The sequence below is a fragment of the Oculina patagonica genome, chromosome 1 (genome assembly GCF_052425735.1).
Source record: "Oculina patagonica isolate OP01 chromosome 1, crgOcupat, whole genome shotgun sequence".
Classification (NCBI taxonomy): Eukaryota; Metazoa; Cnidaria; class Anthozoa; order Scleractinia; family Oculinidae; genus Oculina; species Oculina patagonica.
The window spans coordinates 5,824,852-5,848,844 of NC_135758.1; the positions used below are offsets into that span (position 1 = coordinate 5,824,852).

General features: G+C 39.6%; 1 protein-coding gene across 1 annotated transcript in view; it reads right to left on the reverse strand.

The window, feature by feature from the left end:
• Positions 1-20,219, reverse strand: part of LOC144636301 (uncharacterized) — a 61,268-nt gene extending 41,049 nt beyond the window's left edge. Inside the window, 4 exon segments of the mRNA XM_078495479.1 lie at positions 4,453-6,386; positions 10,022-10,091; positions 15,815-15,892; positions 15,894-20,219. Coding sequence (XP_078351605.1) covers positions 4,453-6,386; positions 10,022-10,091; positions 15,815-15,892; positions 15,894-20,219 — 6,408 coding nt within the window.
• Between the last annotated feature and the right edge of the window lie 3,774 nt (positions 20,220-23,993).

A 23,993-nucleotide genomic window follows, 5' to 3' on the forward strand; every position in this document is an offset into this window, starting at 1 on the left:
TTTTCCCGCCAAACTTCAAGCTGAGCTCTTTGACGTCAAGCATACATTACCAGCTCCAAGATGGCGGCGTTCAGTTGTCGAGTTTTGGGAAAGATTTCGTAGGGTTATAGCGAACGTTGGAGGTTGAAATTTTGGTGAATAACATATCTTTGTGTAAACTTTTTATTGGCGTAAAGAAAATAAATGGCCATTCTGGAGTGAACTTCTCCTTTAACTAATTCTTATTAAAAACCTTCCGGAGGAGACTGAGGAGAGGGTAGGGTAATATTGGGAAGTATTTTTCTCCGTGCATGGTAACGGCAAAGCATAAGCAAACGAGCCGATTTTTCTTTTCCTTCCGGGCGCGCGTTTGCTTAGTTAAAAATGGCTTGGGGCTTGGGAAGATATAATTGTTTACACTGCTCCTGAACTAACCGAACGCTTGGCCTTACACATGAAGTAGGGTCTACAACAATTTGTATAGCTAGATAGCATGCAGAAAGAAGTCAACGCTGTTAAGGAGAAAAGGTTCGTAATCCTTAGAACGAAATCAATGAAATTATAACTGACTGCAAAGTTCTATAAAAAAATGTCAAACATTGGAAGCATTGCACAATGAAAGTAAGAGTATAAAGGCGTTTTCACCTAATCTTTAACCCTTTAGATCCTAACAACGCATATGTGCGTGGAAAATACCAGCAGTAATTAAAAAATCTGCAGCTTTCACATATCTGGACACATGATAGTAATGAGCCCTCGTTATGGCAAAGTGATAATTTTCGAAGCTTTAAAAGCCAACTACCTGACTACAGCTCCAGATTTCCGTTGTATATGATTCATTGTTCTGCAGCAAATCCGAAAATGCCCGTTTTCTACTTCATGGGACAACAACAAAAAACGCACATCTTTGTCTCCAATTTTTTTAATGAAAAAATAATTCCGAATCCAAAAGTGTACTGTGAGGGAAGAAAATACAGGAAGAAAAGAAAAAATATAAAAGCCAACGTAGAAAATATTTCTTTTAGTTTTCAGTTTAGTAAGCCGTAACCACTACCCGTTGTTGTGTCGGATCATAAGTGTAATTGGCGTTGAAGTGTAACTGTAACCTGCACTAGCCTTTTGTTTAACTGTTATCCACCTGTGCTGCTTTGGAAGTAATTAATGTTGTAAAAGATGAATTCCGTTATAGCCAATAGTGCTTTACAAAGTGCATGATCTAATGTTAGTTAAGACTTCTTGATGATATTACGTAATCCTGTTATTTTGCCTAAATAGAACTGCATTGTAAAATATTATTTGGCTACAGATTAAAGTCTACGTTGGACCCAAGTTCTGTCTACTGTTCTAGTCGTCTCCATAGATTTTGTCTGCTGTAACAGATCCCGGCCTTCCCACAGCCAACGGGTTCCCCCAGAATTGGAGTTCTTCCTCAGGTTTTGTAAAAGGCTTTCCTAGGCCAAAAAACCTATTATCACAGTACATTTGCAGCAAACTTCAAACCTATTTCTTTCCATTCACTAAGAAAACTTCTCATCAATCTTTCAGCAGACTGAGCAATTACCATTCGATTAGAGCAATGCTTGCAAACCTGTAATTTCCTTATTGGTGACCGAAAGGAATGCCTGGGTAATACAGCCGTTTCGGCGAAATGCAAGTCCACTCACCTCTATTTCATACATTTTTTATAAGTGTCGAGCCACCCAATCCTACCAGCAAAATACTGCACCGAACGCATTCTTTGGAAGTCAAAAGTTGTCCAAATTGCCTTGGCAGGTCTCGGAATCCATCCACAGAACGGCCAGAGAGACAACTTAACTCATGAACCACCATGTTTCGATACAAATGTTTTGGCGTTCCAATCATCGTCAAATCATCTCTCACCTCTGGTTTCTTTCAGAAGTTTGCCTCTACCCAGCATTCTAGCTTAATGATGCCAGCCTGGGGGCTTCTGTAGTGGAAAATGACTCGAAAAAACACTTATAAACGACGTATTCGCCAGATTCGAGCCCGTATTAAGGATGGGCCGATACTCGATACCAAATATTCGATACATCGATATTTTGACAATTTTGAAAAGTATCGATACTTTCGAAAAATATCGCACTTTCGATACACTTTCGATACTGCACACGTGACCTGAGCCTGCGGTCTTCTGGTCAGCACCTGCGGTTGAAAAATACAATTTTGCTCAAAGAAATATTCATGTTCTTGTCAATAATTGAATTTTTCTTGCCTTGACTTTATCTCCACCAATTGCTGATGCAACAGTGAAACAAAAAGACCAAAATCAGCATTCTTGGCTAACATTTATAATGCCAGGTCTGTCCTTTGTATGGTCACGTGACAAAACAATGACATCAGGACGGAAATGACGTCATAATATCGAGATCGAGATCGATATCGAGAAAAAGGGCAAATATCGTATCGATATCGTATCGTTTTGAAAAACCAGTATCGGCCCATCCTTAGCCCGTATGCTCGCTTACCAAGAAAGCAACCGCTGAATGCTGACGTCACAATGAAAATTTGAGCCCTCAGTGTTTTGAAACAGCACACATTTTTACTTGAGCTTCTTATATGCAATCACGAAATTCGACAGATTAGCTTAAGCCCAGAAAACTGCCTTAAAAATACCAGAACCTTAGGATTCTAAGGGTTAAGCAATACATTAAACCTATAACTCTTTACCTCCCATGCTAAAGCATAATTCTAATAATCAAACTTTTGTCCGACTCATAAAAAAGAATATGGCGATGTTACACACTACAATGTCTACAAGATATATTTACTTTTTACTTTTGGCGGGAAATTTGACAGTTATCGTCAAGCTTTTCCTTTTAAAAGTTTTCACTGTTGTTTTGATTTCCTATTTTGAACAGACGAGAAGCCGGGCGCCAGAGTTCTAAAGACGAGAAAACGCCAACGGATAAAAGTCCCACAAAGTGATTTTTTAAAACGTTTATCGCTCTTTCTGTGAGTTAAAAGCGCGAAACGTTTAGTTTTTAAGGAAAATAACCTTTATTTTCCAAATTTGAATGTCACGTTATCTCCAATCAGCATAAAAGGTGCCCACTCGGAAACCTTGGTAAAGCCGTTACCTCTCATCCACTTCATGGCCTCGTGAAGAGATTCACTGGCGCTTTCCCCACGAGCAAGGTGCTCGTAGAAGCAACGCATCAGCTGCTCTGTCGCTCTGTCTTCTATGGCCCACAGTGCCACCAGCACTGAACGTGCACCGGATCCTAAGAACGCTCGAGCGATTCCAACCACTCCCTCGGCTCTTATCTGACCACACCCACTGTGACAACAGCTAAGTACCACCAGTTTAGCTCGCAGTCGAATTTGCGAAATGTCAGACATTGTCAATAAGTATTCTTCTTCTTGTGGAATCTTATTGGTTGGGTGTGGAGGGGAAAGAGCAATTTCTCCTCTTTCAGCATTTCCGTGTGCAGCAAAATGTATCAGACTCACTGAATGTAGCTTTCCAAGTACCGCCTGCTTGGTTGCGCATTGTCCTAACAAAGGCTGTACGCTCAGCAGTTCTCCAATCATCTCCGCTTCCTTTCTTGCACAAGGCAGTGGTTTAAAGTTCTCAACACGTCCCATGTAATGCACCCGGCCAACCACAGGATCACCCACTATCAGTGCACCAGTCTGACTGTGATAGTCTGCTGGACTGTTCTGAATGAGCTTGAGAGTCGACAATGAAGGAACGATGCGGATCCTGACAATGTCTGATAAATACTTCCCGCCTTCATCACGTAACGCTGCAAATGGAACTTGATTTAAAGACCGATCAGGAACAATAATGATTTCGGGCTCCTCAAGTAAGTCAGCCACAGGAAAAATGAGCATTCTGTAACACAAAGAAAGGCTCGATTCGTGATTTTGGCCTTCTCCATCGTCTTCCTCGACAAGTCGCAAAGCTGCGAGGCTCTCTTCTTGAAATGATTTCAGTGTAGGCTCAAGGGCATTTAAAGATCGATCTTCGCAACTCTCCTCGGGTAAAATACCAAAGCTGCGGAAGTTTTTATCAAAAAAATCAGTCAAGCTGCCAACTAATCCGGCACTAATAAAGTTCTCATCTACTGTTATTCTTCGAAAACGAATGACTCCACTTGATTTGAGAATCCACAAAAATACATCTTGTCCATAGTAAGAAATGTACAGACAAACGCAGTTGCTTTCGTTTTTCATAATATTCTCAGTGCCAATCCACGATTGTGGATTAGCTGAGATTTTACTTTTAACAGAGTACTGAGTCGCCATCAAGTCTGCTAGGGCTCTCGCTCGTGCCAGCTCTAGAACATAAAGAGCATTGTTAGGGTTTCCATAAAAACAAAAGAATGCACTAAGATGCTGGTAGGGAAAATTGTGGACGTCTGAAAAGGATATTTTAGATTGATCGTTGTCTTTCAGAGAACCACGCAAATTCTCACTTTTGTTGATACTCAGAAGCAGATGGTCAAACGCTTCCTCTACCTTTCCTTGGGATAACTTCACCAATGCTAATGTAGAAAGAAATTCTAAGTCTTTACGAAGGTCTCCAATATCTTTACTAATTGAAAGTGCCTTCCCAAGATAACCTTCAGCTATGGCATGTTCACCGAGAGAATGAAACAGGGATGCTAAGTTTCCATAATCTGCTGCTTCTCCTTCTCTGTCTCCAATTTCAATTTTGATCGCAAGTGCTTTCTCGTGACATTCTCTAGCTTTGTCATATTCACCATGAGATCGAAACATAAGTCCCAAGTTTCCGTAACAACTTGCTTCTCCTGCTCTGTCACCTAATTCAATTTTGATCGCAAGTGCCTTTTCCAAATATTCTTTAGCTTTGTCACATTTTCCAAGAGATTGAAGCACACTTCCTAAATTTCCGTAAGAGTTTGCTTTTCCATCTCTGTCGCCAATTTCAATTCTAATCGCCAGTGCTTTTTCGTGATATTCTTTAGCTTTGTCATATTCACCAATATATTGAAACACAGTTCCTAAGTTTCCGTAATCTGTTGCTTCTCCTTGTTTGTCACCAAGTTCAATTCTAATCGCAAGAGCTTTCTCGTGATATTCTTTAGCTTTGTCATATTCACCGACAGATTGAAACACAGTTCCTAAGTATCCGTAGGATGATGCTTCCCCTGCTCTGTCACTAATTTCAATGCTGATCGCAAGTGCTTTCTGATAATATTCTTTGGCTTTGTCATATTCACCGACAGATTGAAACACATTTCCTAAGTATCCGTAGGATGATGCTTCTCCTGCTCTGTCGCCAATTTCAGTTCTGATCGCAAGTGCTTTCTCGTGAAATTCTCCAGCTTTGACAAATTCACCAATAGATTGAAACACAGTTCCTAAGTTTCCGTAATCTACTGCTTCTCCCCTCCTGTCACCAATTTTCATGTTGATCGCAAGTGATTTCTCGAAATATTCTCTAGCTTTGTCATATTCACCCAGAGATCGAAACACAATTCCTAAGTTTCCATAGGATGTTGCGTCTTCCGCACTTTCACCAATTTCTATTTTGATCGCAAGTGCTTTCTCAAGATATTCTTTAGCTTTGTCATAATCACCAAGAGATTGAAACACAGTTCCTAAGTTTCCGTAAGAGGTTGCTTCTCCATCTCTGTCGCCAATTTCAAGTCTAATCGCCAGTGCTTTCTCGTGATATTCTTTAGCTTTGTCATATTCACCATTATACTGAAACACAGTTCCTAAGTTTCCGTAATCTGTTGCTTCTCCTTCTCTATCACCAACTGCAGTTGTGATCGCAAGTGCTTTCTCATGACATTTTCTAGCTTTGTCGTATTCACCACGAGATTGAAACACAATTCCTAAGTTTCTGTTAGATGACGCTTCTCGTCGTCTGTCACCAATTTCAATACTGATCGCAAGTTCTTTCCTAAGATATTCTTTAGCCTTTTTATATTCGCCAAGACGATAAGATATAGTTCCGCATTTTCCATAAGCGCTTGCTTGTCCTTTTCTTTCTCCAGTTTTTTCCGTAATAGAGATCACTCTCTCAAGAAGTTCCCTTGCCTCTGCATATTCACACTGCCGTGCATATATGTCAACTAGTGTTATGGTAACATTTCGTTCTATGGTTAACGTTATTTCACCACACTCGCTGCAAATAAACAGAAGTTCTCTACCGTACTTAATTGCATTTGTAAAATCAAAGGTAAGGTAGTACCCGGTGAACAACCTTTCATAAATAGCAACTTTAAATACTTTGACCAAATGTCCTCTTTTTTGCAGCACTTCATTGTTGAGGAAAACCAAACTTTCTTTGCATATCTCGATGGCTTTTAGAGCACGACCAGTGGTGAGAAGGAAAAGAGCAACCACTAACCCGATATAGATGGCTTGTGTTATGTCTTCTATGTCATTCATGACGTCAACTTCTACGGAGCCTTGAGAAAAAATTGAATAAAAATCGAGTTTTATGGTGACTTAAAATAACGATGTGTTTTTGTTTTATTTACAGAAAATAACTGAATATTCTAAATGGGAATGGGAATTTCTAGAATTTATCCGTGAAAACAACAGAGACTGAGGCAATATAGCACAATAATCATTTATGAAGAAAAAATACTCCTAACATCTTCGATTTTGTCACAGTGCAACCTGTATTAAGCATCAGTAAGTCTCAATGTTGTGGCCATATGTTCTGTGAATCAAACCCTTTTCTCTATTAACCGGACACCTGCGAGGGTCCCGTGAGTGCGTTCTTTATACAAGGAGGGGGGTGAATAGGAAAACGGATCGACGGATTTTGACTATATTTTGGCCCGGATTTCGGATTCAGAGCATATTTTTAAACGGATTTTCTGATCCTTCAATCGAATTTGGTCATTAAATTACAACGGATCGACGGATTCGGTCATTAAATTGTGACGGATCGGCGGATTTGCATACCCCTATTCACCCCCCTCTACAAGAATTATTTAAGAAGAAAACATACTCCTAAGATCTTTGTTTTCGTTTAATATGTGGTCAACTTAAAAGCTGACACCGGCGTCAGTAAGTCCCAACCCTATATATTTAGCAGACACCTTTGAGGGTCCCGTGGGTGTCCCCTTATTACAGTTTTCACTGCACTTGCTGCAACCTTGAAGATCATAAATCCAGTTGCAGACATTTTGTTTACAAGAAATTAAAAAGCGTGCAAAGATAAACCTAAATGTGTAACAGCCGGTTTATTATTGCTAGCCAGCGCGCATGCATCCAGTGTTTACAGCAAACAGCAAAAATTTTCAGCACCAAGGAGTTTTAGTACTGACGTTTTTGAGTCAAGGATGGAAACCGGAAGTCAAATGCTCTTCTCTTTATTTGGCGCGTGTTATAGACTTTTCATCAAAAAAGTTAAGTTGTAAATGCTAAAATGAAATCTTTGTAAGTCTCTAGTGAGGGAAAGCATGCCAAAAATAAACGGTAACGTATTAAGTAGAGCTATTGTGTTAATTGGAAATGCAACTTCTTAGGCGAAACCGAAGCTATTCTAAACGCTAAAATAAGACGAGTTCGCCCGTACGTCATATAGAGAGATCCCTTAACTGCACCTCACCCCCCGCCCCCCCCCCCCCCCCCACCCCAACCCCCGCTTAGGGTCTAGTGTCAACATTGTCACTATCAGCAAGCGAAATTTTTGGTAGAAAACATTCGGAGTCGAATCAACCACTTTTGGCGACAAAACTAATTCAGTTAAAAGTATATAAGGTATCGTAATTATACGCATTGAAAAGTACACATCCGAGTCCCATTACAAAACTGCATACAAAAAAAGCGTGAAAGAAAGAGAAAACAGCAGCGAAAACCAGTTTAGGAAACAGATACCTCAACAACGCAAAAAGTCAAAGACAAAAAGAAAAAAGTGGTGAACAAAAAATCATGTTAGCAGTGAGGTATCAACTCAGTTCCAATAAAATAGTATTACTAATGACTTTTACAAATCTCCAATTGCTTCATATTGTGTCCTTCAAAATCTTATTTTGTTGAGACATGTATCTCAGACAAACCTGACAGGACTGATATACAGCTATTTTCAATTATTTTAATATCCCAGATCAGATTATGACACTTAAATAAAGTTCATGATGACGATGAATGTATCTTGCTCCTTCTAAATGAATTACAACTTGCTGGCAGTAAAGTATGTGTTGTTGCTTTTCTGAGCTATGTTTGCTGGAACAAAAAAACAAATCATTCCCAGTTTTGGTTCTTTTGCCCACAGCTGTGGCCTTTTCATTTCATAACAATCATTGAAAGATGACATTACAAAAGCATACAAAGCATTATCCCAGCAATGGCGAGGGAGATCCCGCCACAGCCCGGGCCCGCACGGGGTACGAGAGAGAGGGCAGCCCCACTCGAAGCCAAAACACTTAAAATTATTTATTTTTTGAAAGAAACTCTTTATATACCCGAGCATATCGCGCATAGCCTCATCTTTGTGATTTAGTCAAACATATGTCATAAGTGTGATTGTTATTTCTTGCTCTGTTCTTCAACAGCATATGGAATGAAAATAGCCGCGATTATCTCAGCCTGCTATTGTTAATTTGTGCTCACCACTGCTGTGTGAGATCATCAGAATCAAAACCAAAATTAATACGCGTCAATAAGATGAACTGTTCCAATTTTTACTTGACGAATAGTCACGTCGGTTAGCGTAATAATCGTTACCGGCGTGATAGACAGAAGCCTGGCCAACGGTAAGGCATGCTTGGGACTCGTGCTATCTTGCTTTTTCAAACTGACTTCATTGAAAATTAAGGAAATTAAGGTTTGAGGCTAGATGGTAACAACGCTTTTGGCAATTTTCTGGAAGCGATCCATCAAATTTAAATGCAGTTCCTCGTGGCTGAAAATGTCCTTTCTTATTAATAAAGCTGCCTTGACCACTGTGGTCTTGTTCACAGACTTGAATTTCTTGTAATCCTCTTTCAATTTCATATTGCAGCTACAATAACGGTTTCTCAGGTCCACCAAGCACTTCAGGTTATATCGGATGCCTATCGCAATTAGATCAGTGCTAACGATTTTCACAAGCAAATTCGGATCATTCAACTAAGTAATCATTCTTTTTATATTTGCGACAAGAACACAGGTCATTTAACAGTTTTTGGCGCTTGCAACGAGGCGTCGCTTCACTCTCTTCAACATTTGGTTCTCTTTTCCTTTTCGCGCTTTCTGATTTGCAATTGTTATAAAAGACTTATGCCATGACGCACGATGAGATGCAAAGTTTTCTGCAGATTGATCGTTTCCAAAAGTTACAATTAATGGGCATCGATGGTACGAAACTCCATAACTTTCTTTAGAAAAGCTACATACGCCTCTGGCTTAACTTGTTCCCTTTCTGGGAAGGGTTATCCAAATGGCATTTTAAGGTTTCTGTTTTATTTTGTTTTGATTTGTTTTTTGTTTGTTTGTTTTTTCATGTTGCCGAGCGGCCAACAACTACAAGCACATAGTTGCCATAAATATTTTGGAATACTGCATTTAAAAATTAAAATCTTAGCGAAAACATCAACAACGTCTTCATTTTCTATGTATTCTTGCAACATTTTAAAAGCGTAAGACTTCAAATTACTTATAGAGTAGAGAAATATTTCCTCGCGTCCCACTTTCACTGCATCAATCCAAAATGGCGCGGTAGCGGTGCTTAAGAGTTTGTACGTGGTTAAAATGTTTGGCAAATTATGAAGATTGCAATTCAAAATTAATATTCAGGTGGAGAAACGAATAAAATTATTGAATAGTCTTTAAAAAAAAAAAAACGATTCTGCAAAGTTTGGAGCTTTCATCAGTCATGTAACAGTTTCTCCAAAAATTTGCGCTTAGCGACCTGACTAAAAAGCTTCTTGTGGTGGGCGTTCATTCGCGTGACCTTCTCGCGTGACTAACTGTATGCGTCAAACAACAACGAAAATCAGTCACGCGATTTATGTGAATCTCTCATTGTGAAAATTCTAAGTATTATACATGCAGAGCTATCAGTCACGAACATCTTGCGGTTTGAACTAAGATAAATATATAAACTTACCGTGTTCAGTTTCCTTATCTTCTGGTAAAAGTGAAACCAAAAGTGATAAAAGAACACTGAAGGACTTTCCCTGCAAGACAAGCGTCACTGAAAGACAAATACAAATTGAAATTGGAATACAACGAGCAAATACAACCAAATTTCAAATACTAAACAAAACAACCTATCGAATCCAAAGAAATACTTTCTACTAAAATGTTTTACATGCTTTTCTATCTCCATTTCTTTGTTAAATGCAAACAGATCATTCCAATGCATCCAAAGTTTAAATTTATATTTTGTTGTCGAAATCGAATTTGCATCTCAGCTTCCTGTCATAGAAAGATCGACGCGACTTGATCTAAAAACAAATAAGGCAGCGAAAGAAGAATCGATTTTTCTCATTCTGTTGTAATTCTCCATTATATTCTAACTTCAAATCACGAAAGCTTTTTAAGTTACTCACTTCATAATGCGCCATTTGATCGATTACACGTTTTGCTTTTCAATTTAAAGTTTGCGACTGATCATCGCGTTGTTTTATAAATGTCAGGACTATCAAAAACGTACTATATATTCCAAAATGGTATTAAAAGATATATATAGGCAATACAATACAAGGTTAGATGTACTAACCACGGCGATGTTCGCTTTGGAAATTAAAGTGAAACTACGAAACACTCGTAGTGGTTCTCGACACATTCCGAGAAAGTACACTGCTTATCATATTACATGTGAGTCATGCATGCCAAACAACCGAGATTGGCGGGATGCGGGATCGTATAAAAATCGAGGCGGGATGCGGGATAAGAGAAAGTTCAACGGCGGATGATGGGGTGAAAGGTGGGAGCAGGATGAAGGCGGGAGGCGGGATTCGGAATAAAAAAGGCAAATAAAACGACGCGTTCTCAGTGACCTTGATGATCCGTTTATAGTCTTCATAGAGGAACAGGGCTGCAACTCGTGTTTCACCTTACACTTCTTTCGCGCTCTAGTCACTTCTTTGTGTGCTTCATAATAAACTTTACAGAACAAATTACGGCCAAGGCTTTTTTATTTGATAAATCAAAAACAGGGGCCATCGAACTCGTTTTTCAGTTATAAGCACTTCAGATTCGGTGTCTGACTTTTGCAAAATGCAGAATGCAGACTGCACATGCAGAATCACTCCGGTTAGCCTACTATCCACTTCGGTTAGCCTGATCAATAGCACTTCGGTTCGCCTGTTTACGGTTAGCTTTTAATAATAGTAATGGTAACAGAATATATTCTCTTAGTCTGCAGTCTGCATTCGGCAAATGTCAGGGTGTTTAAACAGGTTATCCTGTTGCTATGGTAACCAACATCACGGAAAATCAACCGCAATTTGTCAACAATGATTGCACATTTGTTTAGTATCATTTTTGTAGCAGTACCTGAAAAAGATTTGTGGTACTGACCCATCAAAGTAAAGTAGCTGGAAAGAGCTGAACACCATAGCCAATCAAAAATTTCAACTGGCAGGGGGCGAACCAATACTATTTTACAAACATAGCCCTGCAGATGAAGTCGGGTCTACAGTAAAACGACTCCATTTAGTGGTCAGAACGGGACTTGAACGTGGAACATTCGAATTTGAAATTGGCAAATTTTCGAAAACACGGGTAGTTTCCTAACTTTCCTTGACTTATTATCCAACCAAATACAACCAGAGTCTCACCAGTACTCCGAAAATAGCCCGCAGTGTCGGGACGGGATTTCGTTGAATTGATGTAGTCTAATCGAATCGTACCGCTATCCAATTTAATTCCAGTGGGTGAATGCCTTTCCTGTATCTCCCAAATACCACAAAATTCCGGTTATAAGCCCTGGGCTTATACAACTTAGTAAGGGGTTTTGGGTGGGCTTATAAACGGAGGGGCTTAAACGAGCCACAGCAGTGTTTATCAAAATACGTTTTTAGTCCAAGTTAAAAAGTCATAACAAAGTAACATTTAGCCCTGTTCAGTACGGTTATCCAGCAGACGAGAGCTTATATCCGGGAGGGGGAGGGGGGGGGGGCTTATAACCTGATGTATTTTTTGTTTTCAGGTAGATAGGCCTATAACCAGAGGGGCTTATAAGCGGGGAGGGGGGGGGGTATAACCGAAATTTTACGGTAAGCAGGCAAGACAACTTGATACAGCCTCAACTCGCTTTTATTCAGTTATATTTAAAAAGACGCACACTACATCGCCAGCTCAGTAAATCGTCAAGTAAACCGTACAGCGGAAAGAAGTCAGAACGCTGTTTGAGGCAAAAGGGTCGTATTAAACCTAATCACTGATATTATAATTGACTGCGCAGATCTACAAAAACAATGTCACAAATCGTGTAACATTGTACAAAGAAGAGTTAGAGTAAAGTAGAGTAAAAGGCTTTTTTTACTTAATCTTTAACCAATACACGAAATCTTTAACTCTTTACCTTCTGGAAATACCAAAGGATATTATATCTGGAAATTTTTCACAATGGAAAAAATTTAAAGCCAACAGCACCACTTTTTAATGGTCTCACTTTAAGAATCTATTTCCAGACTCAAAAGTTTGAACCACAGTTCAAGCTCTTGGAAGGAAAGAGTTAAACTACAAAACTACCCTACATTGTTGGAATCTGTAATACTGGGCCAAATTAAGGCTGATTTTATTTTCTCGCTTAATGTTCACTACCGAAAACTGTAACAAGAATTGTCCTCGAGTTAGATTTTTAGAAGACATTTGCCGTGGTCTGTTAAAAACCCAGTGTGAATTTGACATGCTCTTGCATCGTTCTATCTAAAAATGTAAACTGCACTAATTTTGAATTTGTTTTAAAACTTGGTTTAGTTGGAGTAAATGGTTTTTTGTTTTTTTTTTTTTATTTTGAAGATCAGCAGAGGCATTACCAAGTCCATACTCCAATTTGAAAACGAAAACCCATTTTATCTTTCAGATCAAATACAGAATTCCATTTCGTTACGGACTGTGTGTGTTCAGACCACGGCAAAATAAATCAACTAAATTAATTACACTTGTCGCTCTCACTTACAGAAAGATCGAAACCGTAGTGCAATCGTGAAATAACAGCGACCCACTACAATCTGGGTAATATGATAAATGCTTAATTACATATTATGCCCTAAAATTATGTCAATTTCGTTAAACAGGGCAACGGTAAGTTACATGATAAACAAACACACTACTAATCTAATCAAAAACTACAATTAAACAACAATAACACGTCACAGGGGTGCAATAACACACCCAACTTCAATGAACTTCACGGGACGCTCGCCCATCGTTTCCAAGGATCGTAAAAATCTTTTCTTTCAGGAGACAAAACATGCATGTAAAAAGTCCAACACTTCATCAAGTTGACATTGTCTTGTTCTCTAAAGACAGCATTGGCAGAAAGTTGGATTTCAAGCACGATTAAATGGCTTAAGTTCTGTCTATTACTCTCTGACAAGTTCTAGGAAAAGTAATAAGGCTTATCAGGGCAGCCGAAGCACATTCTTTATCTTGCAGGGACGACATTGAAGTTTCAAACTGATCGGCTTATTAAACTTTAAAGAAGTCCAGACACGTAACCATGGCAACGACCTACTGCCTAGCACAGCCAGTTTATAATGAACAATTTGCTCTTTCCACAATGTTTCTCAAGCTGGACCTTTGCAGTTATTTACGTTGAACATCAGCTGAAATGCACCGATTATGCAACAGACTCTTCAAAAAGAACGTCCAGAACATTAAATTGGCCGAAGGCGCTTTGTAGTTTTCTGTGATGCGGAAAGGCAGAGCAGCTGTAGCCAACAAAATTTATCACCATGTTTTCTTCAGTGTCCAGTTTGTTTGCGACGGTTACAGACGCAAATTAAACGTTTGTATGCAAGCTACTTGCCAAGTGTCAACTGATAGATGAAGCACAAGCAATGTCAAATCTTCAGTTTAGTTAACTGGAAAGAAGCCCTCTGCTGTCTCGTCAGAAAATTGTCAACAAGCACGTGATGGTAAAAATCACCATCAGGTATCGGTGTGTAATCTCACAGCGTCTTCTCAAATTCGTTTGTCCTGTCTAAAACAAGCGAGCCTTAGTCCCTCAGTTCAAGAACCGTCTAAAAACAAAGTCAAAGTTCAACACGTCTTTGTTATCTTTATGCGGCGTCAAACCGTTAAGATCCGCTGTTTGTAAAAGCGGCGAAAAATTCTCTTCTCTTCACGTTTCTCTCTCCACTCTCTCATTTCTCTTCAAGGTTTAGGTGGGTACCACACCCTCGGTGCGGGGCATATCAAGGGTGTGGCTTTAGCAAGGCGTTAGCTGCTGGTTGCCTTGACGACGGCTACCAGATGGTGACTTGCCCCTTTATCAGCCGGGAAGCCGATACTTCAGTACTGGGAGATATATTAAACACTTGAGACAGTGTTTCATCGGCTACCCAAACACCTCAAATTTCGTCAAAAACTCTCCGCTGCGCATCATCATCTGCGCATCATCTGTATTTAAGAAATAGAAAACATGTTTTGTGTTTCAATCGAATTATCGGCTCGTTTTTCCAAAGGATTTCTCGTTTTTCCAAACTTCCACTCCTGTTTCTATAACTCGATAGAAACACGGAACATGTTGTAGCTATCGTTTAGTAGTAAGAAAAGTTATTACATACAAAAAGGATGTTTTTTCAAAGCGCACACATTGTCTCGACCGAAAGCGCGTCAGTTGAGCAAAGTGCGATTTGTTTTCCAAGTGTATATTAAATGGTTTTGCTCGTCTGGCTAACCTTGTTTACATCTTATTGAATTTGAATGGCTTCTTTTGTTTTCACGCGCTTCGTTCTAAAAAGCGTTCAGAGTAATGTAAATAAGTGGCCGGCTTTTCTAAACTCGCTCTCGTTTTGGAGAACATGAACTATGAAGGAAAATACAATTTTGTTTTCTATCGGACTCGTACGGCTGTTCAATTTAATTCCAATGCGTAGGGGACTTACCCTTATCTACTAAATAAGAAGGCAAGACAACAAAATTAAGCATTCACTCGTCTTTATTCAGTTATATTTAAGAAGACCAACACTTCATATCCATGTTACCTATTAACCGGACAACAGAAGTCAAAACGTAAATCGTTTGAGGCAAAGGTTCGTATTTCTTACAACGGAATCAATGAAATTATAACACACTACAAAGCCGTGAAAAACTGTAAAAAGTGAAACATTGTAAAATGAAAAAAAAAAAGAGTTAATCTTTAAACAATACACGAAACCTTTATCTCTTTACCTCCTACGAATGCTAAGGCATAAATCTGATAATCAAACTTTCGTACGACTCATAAAAAAAGAATACGCCAAATTGAAGAAACGTTGACCCTATGAAAAGTATAAACCTTGAATGATCAGACCGAATGGGATTCTGGGAAGACGGCATCTGTAAACTTAGTTATATTCCATTTCTCTATAATCAAGATATTCCCTTTTTTTAGATCTTTATTAACATGATTTATGCGGCCTTGTTTATTCTGCCACAGACGACGATTGCTTTTTCCGATTTCCCAGTAAACATCTGGGTCGCATCGCTTCTGTTTATGCTTTTCATCGATCAACTTTTTTTCAATTAGGTGTATATACTATATAGCGATGTTACACATCCACTACAATGTCTACAAGTTATATTTGCTTTTAATTAGTTTTGGCGGGAAATTTGTACAGTTATCGCTCAGCTTTTCCTTTTTAAAGTTTTCACTGTTGCTTTGTTCAACTATTTTGTACACAGGAGAACCAAAGCGCCAAAGCGCTTAAGCGGATAAAACGCCACCAGATAAAAGACCCACCATGTGAACCATTAAAACGTTTATCAGTCCTTTCTCTGAGTTACAAATGCGAAATGCATTATAGAATTTACTTTTATTTTCCAAATTTAAATGTCACGTTATCTCCAATCAACATGAACGGTGCCCACTCGGAAACCTTGGTAAAGCCGTTACCTCTCATCCACTTCATGGCCTCGTGAAGAGATTCACTGGCACTGTCTCCACGAACAAGGTGCTTGTAGAAACGTCTCATGAACTGCTCTGTTGCCAGATCATCTAAGGCCCACAATGCCACCAGTACTGAACGTGCCCCAGATCCTAAGAACGCTCGAGCGATTCCAATCACTCCCTCGGCTCGAATCTGACCACACCCACTGTGACAACAGCTAAGAACCACCAGTTTAGCTCGCAGCCCAACTTGTGAAATATCAGACATTGTCAATAGGTAGTCTTCTTCATTTGGAATTCCAGTAGCATTGCATAAGGGCGAGAGAGCAATTTCTCCTCTTTCAGCATTTCCATGAGCAGCAAAATGTATCAGACTCACTGAATGAATTGCTTGAAGTACGGCCTGCTTGGTTGCGTGCTCTCCTAACAAAGGCTTGACGTCCAACAGTCGTCCAATCATCTCTGCTTCCTTTCTTGCACATGGCAATGGATTAAACGTCTTACGACATCCCTTGTAACGCACTCGGCCAACCACAGGATCACCCACTATCAGAGCACCAGTCTGACTGTGATAGTCTGCAGGACTGTCCTGAATGAGCTTGAGAGTCGACAATGAAGGAACAATGCGGATCCTGAAAGTCTCTGATAAATACTTCCCGCCCTCATCACTTAACGCTGCAAATGGAACTTGGTTCAAGGACCGATCTGGAACAATGATGATTTCGGGCTCCTCAAGTAAGTCAGCCACAGGAGCGATGAGCATTCTGTAACACAAAGAAACGCTTGATTCGGAATTTTGACCTTCTCCATCGTCTTCCTCAACAAGTCGCAAAGCTGCTAGGCTCTCTTCTTGAAATGAATTCAGTTTTGGCTCAATGACATTTAAAGATCGATCTTCGCAAAACTCCTCGGGTACAATACCAAAGCTGCGGAGGTTTTTATCAAAAAAATCAGTCAAACTGCCAACTAATCCGGCACCAACGATGTTTTCATTTACTGTTATTTTTCGAAAACGAATGACTCCACTTGTTTTGAGAATCCAAACAAACACAAATTTAGCTTCATCATGATAAGACATGTACAGACAAACGCAGTTTCTTTCTTTTTTCATAATATTCTCAATGTCAATCCACGATTGTGGATTAGCTGAGATTTCACCTTCAACAGAGTACTGAGTCGCCATCAAGTCTGCTAGGGCTCTCCCGCGTGATAGCTCTTCGACATAAAGAGTACTGTAAGGGCTGATTCCAGAAAGACATAAAGATGCACTAAGAATCCTGAAGGGAGAGTTCTGGACGTCTGAAAAGGATATTTTAAATTGATCGTTGTCTTTCAGAAGACGACGCAAATTCTCACTTTTGTCGATACTCAGAAGCACATAGCTAAGCATTTCCTCGATCTTCCCTTGGAAGAACTTCACCACCGCTAGCTCTAAACTAAACCAATCCCACTTTTGGTCAAGGTCTACAATATCTTTACTAATTAAAAGTGCCTTTTCCAGATAAACTTCAGCCGTGACAACGTCTCCAAGAGCAAGAAACAGGACTCCTAACTTTCGGTAGGATGATGCTTCTCCTTCTTTTTCACCAATGCCAACACTGATATCAAGTGCCTTTTCAAAATATTCTTTAGCTTTATCATATTCACCTAGAGATTGAAACACAGTTCCTAAGTTTTCGTAGGATGTTGCTTCTCCTGCTCTGTCGCCAATTTCAATTCTAATCGCAAGTGCTTTCTCCTGATATTCTTTAGCTTTGTCATTGTCATCAAGAGATTCAAACAAAGTTCCTAATTTTCCGTAGGATGCTGCTTCTCCTGCTCTGTCGCCAATTTCAATTCTGATCGTAAGTGCTTTCTTGAAATATTCTTTAGCTTTGTCATATTCACCAAGAGATTCAAACAAAGTTCCAAAGTTTCCGTAGGATGTTGCTTCTCCTGCTCTGTCGCCAATTCCAATTCTGATCGCAAGTGCTTTCTCCTGATATTCTATAGCTTTGTCATATTCACCGAGAGATTGAAACACAGTTCCTAAGTTTCCGCAATCTGCTGCTTCTCCGTATTTGTCACCAATTTCAATTCTGGTCGCAAGTGCTTTGTCAAGATATTCTTTAGCTTTGTGACACTCACCAAGAGATGAAATCACAACTCCCAAGTTTCCGTAAATTGCTGCTTCTCCTGCTCTGTCGCCAATTTCAATTGTGATCGCAAGTGCTTTCTTGAGATATTCTTTAGCTTTGTCATATTCACTAAGGTATTGAGACACAGTTCCTAAATTTCCGTAGGATGTTGCTTCTCCTGCTCTGTCACCAATTTCAATTCTGATCGTAAGTGCTTTCTTGTGACATTCTCTAGCTTTGTCATATTCACCGAGAGATTGAAACACAGTTCCTAAGTTTCCGTTAGATGATGCTTCTCCTTCTCTGTCACCAATTTCAATTCTGATCGCACGTGCTTTCTTGTGACATTCTCTAGCTTTGTCATATTCACTAAGAACTTGAAAAACAATTCCTAAGTTTCCGTAGGATGAGGCTTCTCCTTGTCTGTCACCAATTTCAATTTTAATCGCAAGTGCTTTCTTGTGATATTCTCTAGCTTTGCAATATTCACCAAGATACTTATACAGAGTTCCTAAGTGTTCGTAGCATGATGCTTGTCCTGCTCTTTCGCCAATTTTAATTGTGATCGCAAGTGCTTTCGCGAAATATTCTTTAGCTTTGTCATATTTACCTAGAGATTGAAAGACAGTTCCTAAGTTTCTGTTAGATAATGCTTCCCCCTCTCTGTCACCAATTTCAATTTTGATCGCAAGTTCTTTCTCAAGATATTTTCTAGCTTTGTCATATTCACCAAGAAATTGAAACACTGTTCCTAAGTTTCCGTAGGATGATGCTTCTCCTTCTCTGTCGCCAATTTCAATTCTGATCGCAAGTGCTTTCTCAAGATATTCTCCACCTTTGTCATATTCACCAAGAGTTTTAAACAGAGTTCCTAAGTTTTCGTTGGATGTTGCTTCTCCAGCTCTGTCACCAATTTCAATTTTGATCGCAAGTGCTTTCTCTTGATATTCTTTAGCTTTGTCATATTCACCAAGAGATTTAAACACAGTTCCTAAGTTTCCGTAGGAAGTTGCTTCTCCTTGTCTGTCGCCAATTTCAATTTTGATCGCCAGTCCGTTTTCATAATATTCTCTAGCTTTTTCACATTCACCAAGCGCCTGAAACACTTTACCTAAAATTCCGTAGGATGTTGCTTCTCCTTTTCTGTTGCCAATTTCAATATTGATCGCAAGTGCTTTCTCAAGATATTCTTTAGCTTTGTCATATTCACCAAGAGAGAACAATACAGTTCCTAAAACTTCGTAGGATGATGCTTCTCCTTCTCTGTCACCAATTTCAATTCTGATCGTAAGTGCTTTCTTGTAACATTCTCTAGCTTTGTCATATTCACCAAGAGATTGAAACACAATTCCTAAGTTTTGGTAGGATGTTGCTTCTCCTTCTCTGTCACCAATTTCAATTCTGATCGCAAGCGCTTTCTTGTGACATTCTCTAGCTTTGTCATATTCACGAAGAGATTGAAACACAGTTCCTAAGCTTCCGTAGCATGATAATTCTCCTGCTCTGTCGCCAATTTCAAGTGTGATCGCAAGTGCTTTCTCGTGATATTCTTTAGCTTTGTCATATTCACCAAGAGATCGAAACAAAGTTCCTAAGGCTCCGTTAGATAATGCTTCTCCTTGTCTGTCACCAATTTCAATTTTTATCGCAAGTGCTTTTCTTAGATATTCTTCAGCTTTTACATATTCGCCAAGATGATTAAACATAAGCCCGAATTGCCTGTAAGTGTCGGCTTCTCCTTCTCGGTCGCCAGTTTCTATCATGATATTGATCGTTCTCTCATAGAGTTCTCTTGCCTCGGCATATTCACACTGCAGTTCATACATGTTAGCTAGTGCTGTGGTAATATACCCTTCATCGGCTGTTTCACCACACTCGCGGCAATTAACAAGAAGTTCTCTGCCGTATTTTATTGCATTTGTAGAATCAGAGATAAGGTAGTACGCGGCGAACAACGTTTCATGGATACGTACTTGAACTAATTTGACATGTTCTTTTTTTTTCAGTACTTCATTATTGAGGAAAATCAAACATTCTTTGCATATCTCGATGGCTTTTAGAGCACGGCCAGTGTTGACCAGGAAAGAAGCAACAAGTAAGCCGATACAGATGACTTGTACAACGTCTTCTATTTCATTCATGACGTCCTCTTGAGCCTTGTAAAAATAAAATAAAAATCAAGTTTTATAGTGATTTTATATAACGATGCGTTTTTGTTTTATTAACGGAAAACTAGTATTCCAAATCCGATCGCTGTTTGTTTTCGTGTATCTAGACTAAACAAAATCACTACAGGACCGCACAGTATAGAAATGTGATTCTAGAATATATTTGCGAAAACAACAGAGACTGAGGCAATATAGCACAAAAAATATTTAGGAAGAAAAATACTCTTAAGATCTTTGTTTTCATTATAGTGAAACCTGTTTTAAACGGACCGCATATTAAGCAGACACTGGCGTCAGTAAGTCCCAATATTTTGTGGCCATATTTTCTGCAAATCAACTGGCCGCATATATTGAGCAAACTCTTCTATTCTGACAGGACACCTGCGAGGGTGCTGTAAGTGCTCCCTTTATACAGGTTTCACTGTCCTTTCTGTAATCTTACATAAGATAAAGTAAACCTAGCTGCGCATGCATGCAGTGTTCACAAGAAACAGCGAAATTTCGAATACCCAGGAATTAAAGTGCTGATGTTTTTGAGTCAAGGAAGAAATTGGGAGTCAAATGCACTTCTCTTTGGCACGTGTTATATATAGACTTTTCATCAAAAACGTCAAGTTAAAAGAGGTTAAAATGAGAACTTTACAACTTAACTCACTCGCATGCCAAGCACATTAGTTTTTTTTATTATTATTATCAACTAGTTTCTCTCTTATCTCTCAAGACGTCACTTGAAGTAGACCAGCCATGAAATTTAACCCTACCCCGTTAATACGGCCATCCCGTTAATACGGCCAAATTTCCATGGCCCGTTGGTGGCCGTATTAACGGGGTTCCACTGTATTATCGAAAGAGTGATGGAATTAGAAACACCCGAAAATGTGCATTATCTGCCACACCACGCAGTTATTCGAAATGAAGCCAAAACCACAAAGGTTCGTGTGGTTTATGACGCATCTTCAAAGGAAGGAAAGGGGTGTGTCTCGTTGAATGATTGTTTACATGTGACGCCACTGTTATACGATATTTTGATCCGGTTTAGAGAAAAGCGCGTGGCGTTAGTTGGCGACGATGAGAAGGCTTTTCTTAAACACGGACACTGCCTATATAAGGAACCTTGGACTGGGCGAGCCGTCAGTCATTTCACTCTAGACACCGACCCGTTAACATCAACCCGAAAGCAATGTGCTGTTTTAGGTGGTAGTGTCGCAAGTTACCGAGCGTAGAACGCCTGAATCTTGGGAGAGATATATATTTCTTTCAAATTTTTTTTTTATATACTTAGTTCTATCCTTTTAGTTCTCAGTTCAAATGTTCACCTCGGTCTGCGCGGCACAACAACGTGAAATTATGTCTGGGCGCTTTGAAAACGGTTGCTTCAATTTGTTACCTTGCAAGTATAATTGTATATGTGGGCTGCTTTTCCCTTTTCGATTGAGTATTTTGCGAAAACAAACTCATTTCCCTTTGAAAATTCCAACACTCGTTTGAGGTCTATAATCGTTTGAATTCAAATAAACGGCACGAAGTAAGCCCAGAACCCAGAAAGGTCAAGAAAGCAATTTGATTCCCCTTGATTCATTCTGTTTCTGCAGGAATCTATAAACACCTTTGAACCTCAAATATTTTGAGGTAGCAAATAAATCCGAACTTCAAAGTTGTAGCGAATCTTTTTACTATATAATACTCCTATATATACTCAGGAGCAAGCAAAACTATACTGGGATAAATCAATAATATTTAAAAAGACCTTAGTTGTAAACTGTGATGCGATATGCGACAAAAATCTTCACCAGACACAATGGAGATAATTTCATTGAACACTTTCAGTATGAAATCGAAATGGTTTGTATTACTGTACCTCGATCATGTATCTAAAAATCCACCTCAGTGAAACACCCTGGTGTAATTCAGGCTATAGGCAGTCGATACAAAGATTTTCCCCCTGGGTCGATACAGCATATCCGCGGATACAGCTTGGGTCGATGTCGCAGAGCACACATTCAACGCATAAACGTTTCACTACAAATGCATTCATTGCTTTTATTAGGTGTTGTACAGCGTCCTTAGACCAAACAAATAATGCACGAAGGTTTTCCTTAAAGACCTGAGTCCAATATTACGGTGAATCTCTCCATCGGCCAAAACGCAACCCGTCCAAAGTCAAATGATATCCTACATAAGCTTCGCATGGCGTTCAAGTATCGATCCGAGTGCTTGCAGAAGAAGGCATCTTTTGGCTTTTTCTCTGAAGAATCGGCCAAAAAAAATATCAAGAAGTAAAGCCGAATTGACAATAAACTTAAATATTAAAATAAACGAATTAGCGTAGAAGGAAGGGTGGCTCGATCCAAGACAGAAGTTGCTTTTCTAAAATGGCGCAACGCCCGCCATGAAGCAAACAGTCATCTTCTCAAAGGATTTTATTTGTTTGTTAACCATTAAACCACGACTTGAGCATGCTTTAATAAGAAAGACCACAAGCCATTCATTTTGAGGGCTCAAAAAGGCCCATCTCAGCTGAGAGGAGTCTGTGTGCCATTTTGAGCATCTCGCCATTGGGGGAACCGTTACGGGCGCGAAATTCAAATTTTGTAAGGCAAAATTTTAGATTTTAGCTACAAAAGAGGTATTACTGGTGTTTTTTGGTTTCATATAATGAAAGTGAGTATTTTAAAGTAAAATTAAAGATCAGAAGGTAGGATTTGACTTTATTTTCGGTCAAGGAATTTTCCCCTTCTTGCTCGCATAGTCCGCCATATTTGATTAAGCCATTGAAACAAGGATTTCGTGACAAAGAGGGGGAGGAGCTATCCCTTTTATAGGCAGTGTCCTTGTTTAATGTTGAGGTCAAATTGCGTGATCGGGATTGTTTACGATTTTTGTGGGTAAACAATGTTGATAATGAACTAGTAGATCCAGTGGTTTACCGGTTCTGTCGAGTTGTTTCCGGAGTAAATTGTCCCCCGTTCTTATTGAACGCCACCCTTCAGTACCATTTGGACACATTTGTCGAAATCGACCCAGAGTTCGTGCGTATTATGAAGAGGAGTTTTATGTGGATGATCTCGTGACCGGTGACAGGACCACACAAGCGGCCAGCGAACTGCATGACAAGGCAAAGGAAAGGCTCGTGCTTGGCGGTTTTAAATTAAGGAAATGGTTAACCAATAGCAACGAATTGAGGGCGAAAATACAGCAATGTGAATTGCATGACGGCGGCAAAGTGAATGATAAGATTGAAAGTTCTGACGAAAGTTACGCAAAGGAAATGCTGGGGAGAAAACAGGGGATGAGAAACGAAAAGATTCTCGGTTTGTCGTGGGATTGTGACGAAGATTTGTTTATTTTTGAATTGTCCACACTGGCAAAAAAGGCCGACGGGCTAGCTGTGACGGAAAGAAGCATCCTGAAAATTACGGCAGGTATGTATGACCCCCTAGGAATTATAAGTCCCGTTCTTGTGAGCGTGAAGGTTTTGTTCCAAGAGTTGTGCTCAAAAAAGGTTGAGTGGGATGAAAAGTTGAAGGAAGAGGAGAAGAAACGATGGGTTAGCTGGATTGATGACCTCAAAGGTGTAAGAGAAATCCCCATGCCGAGATGTGCTTACAAGGTTCCCCAAGACCAGATCAATTGCTTCTTGCATGGATTTGGTGACGCTAGTGGGAAGGCATATTGTGCAGTGGTTTATTTTGTGTGTGAGGCATATGGGGCTTTCTCCGTTACGTTGCTGACGTCCAAGACCAGGGT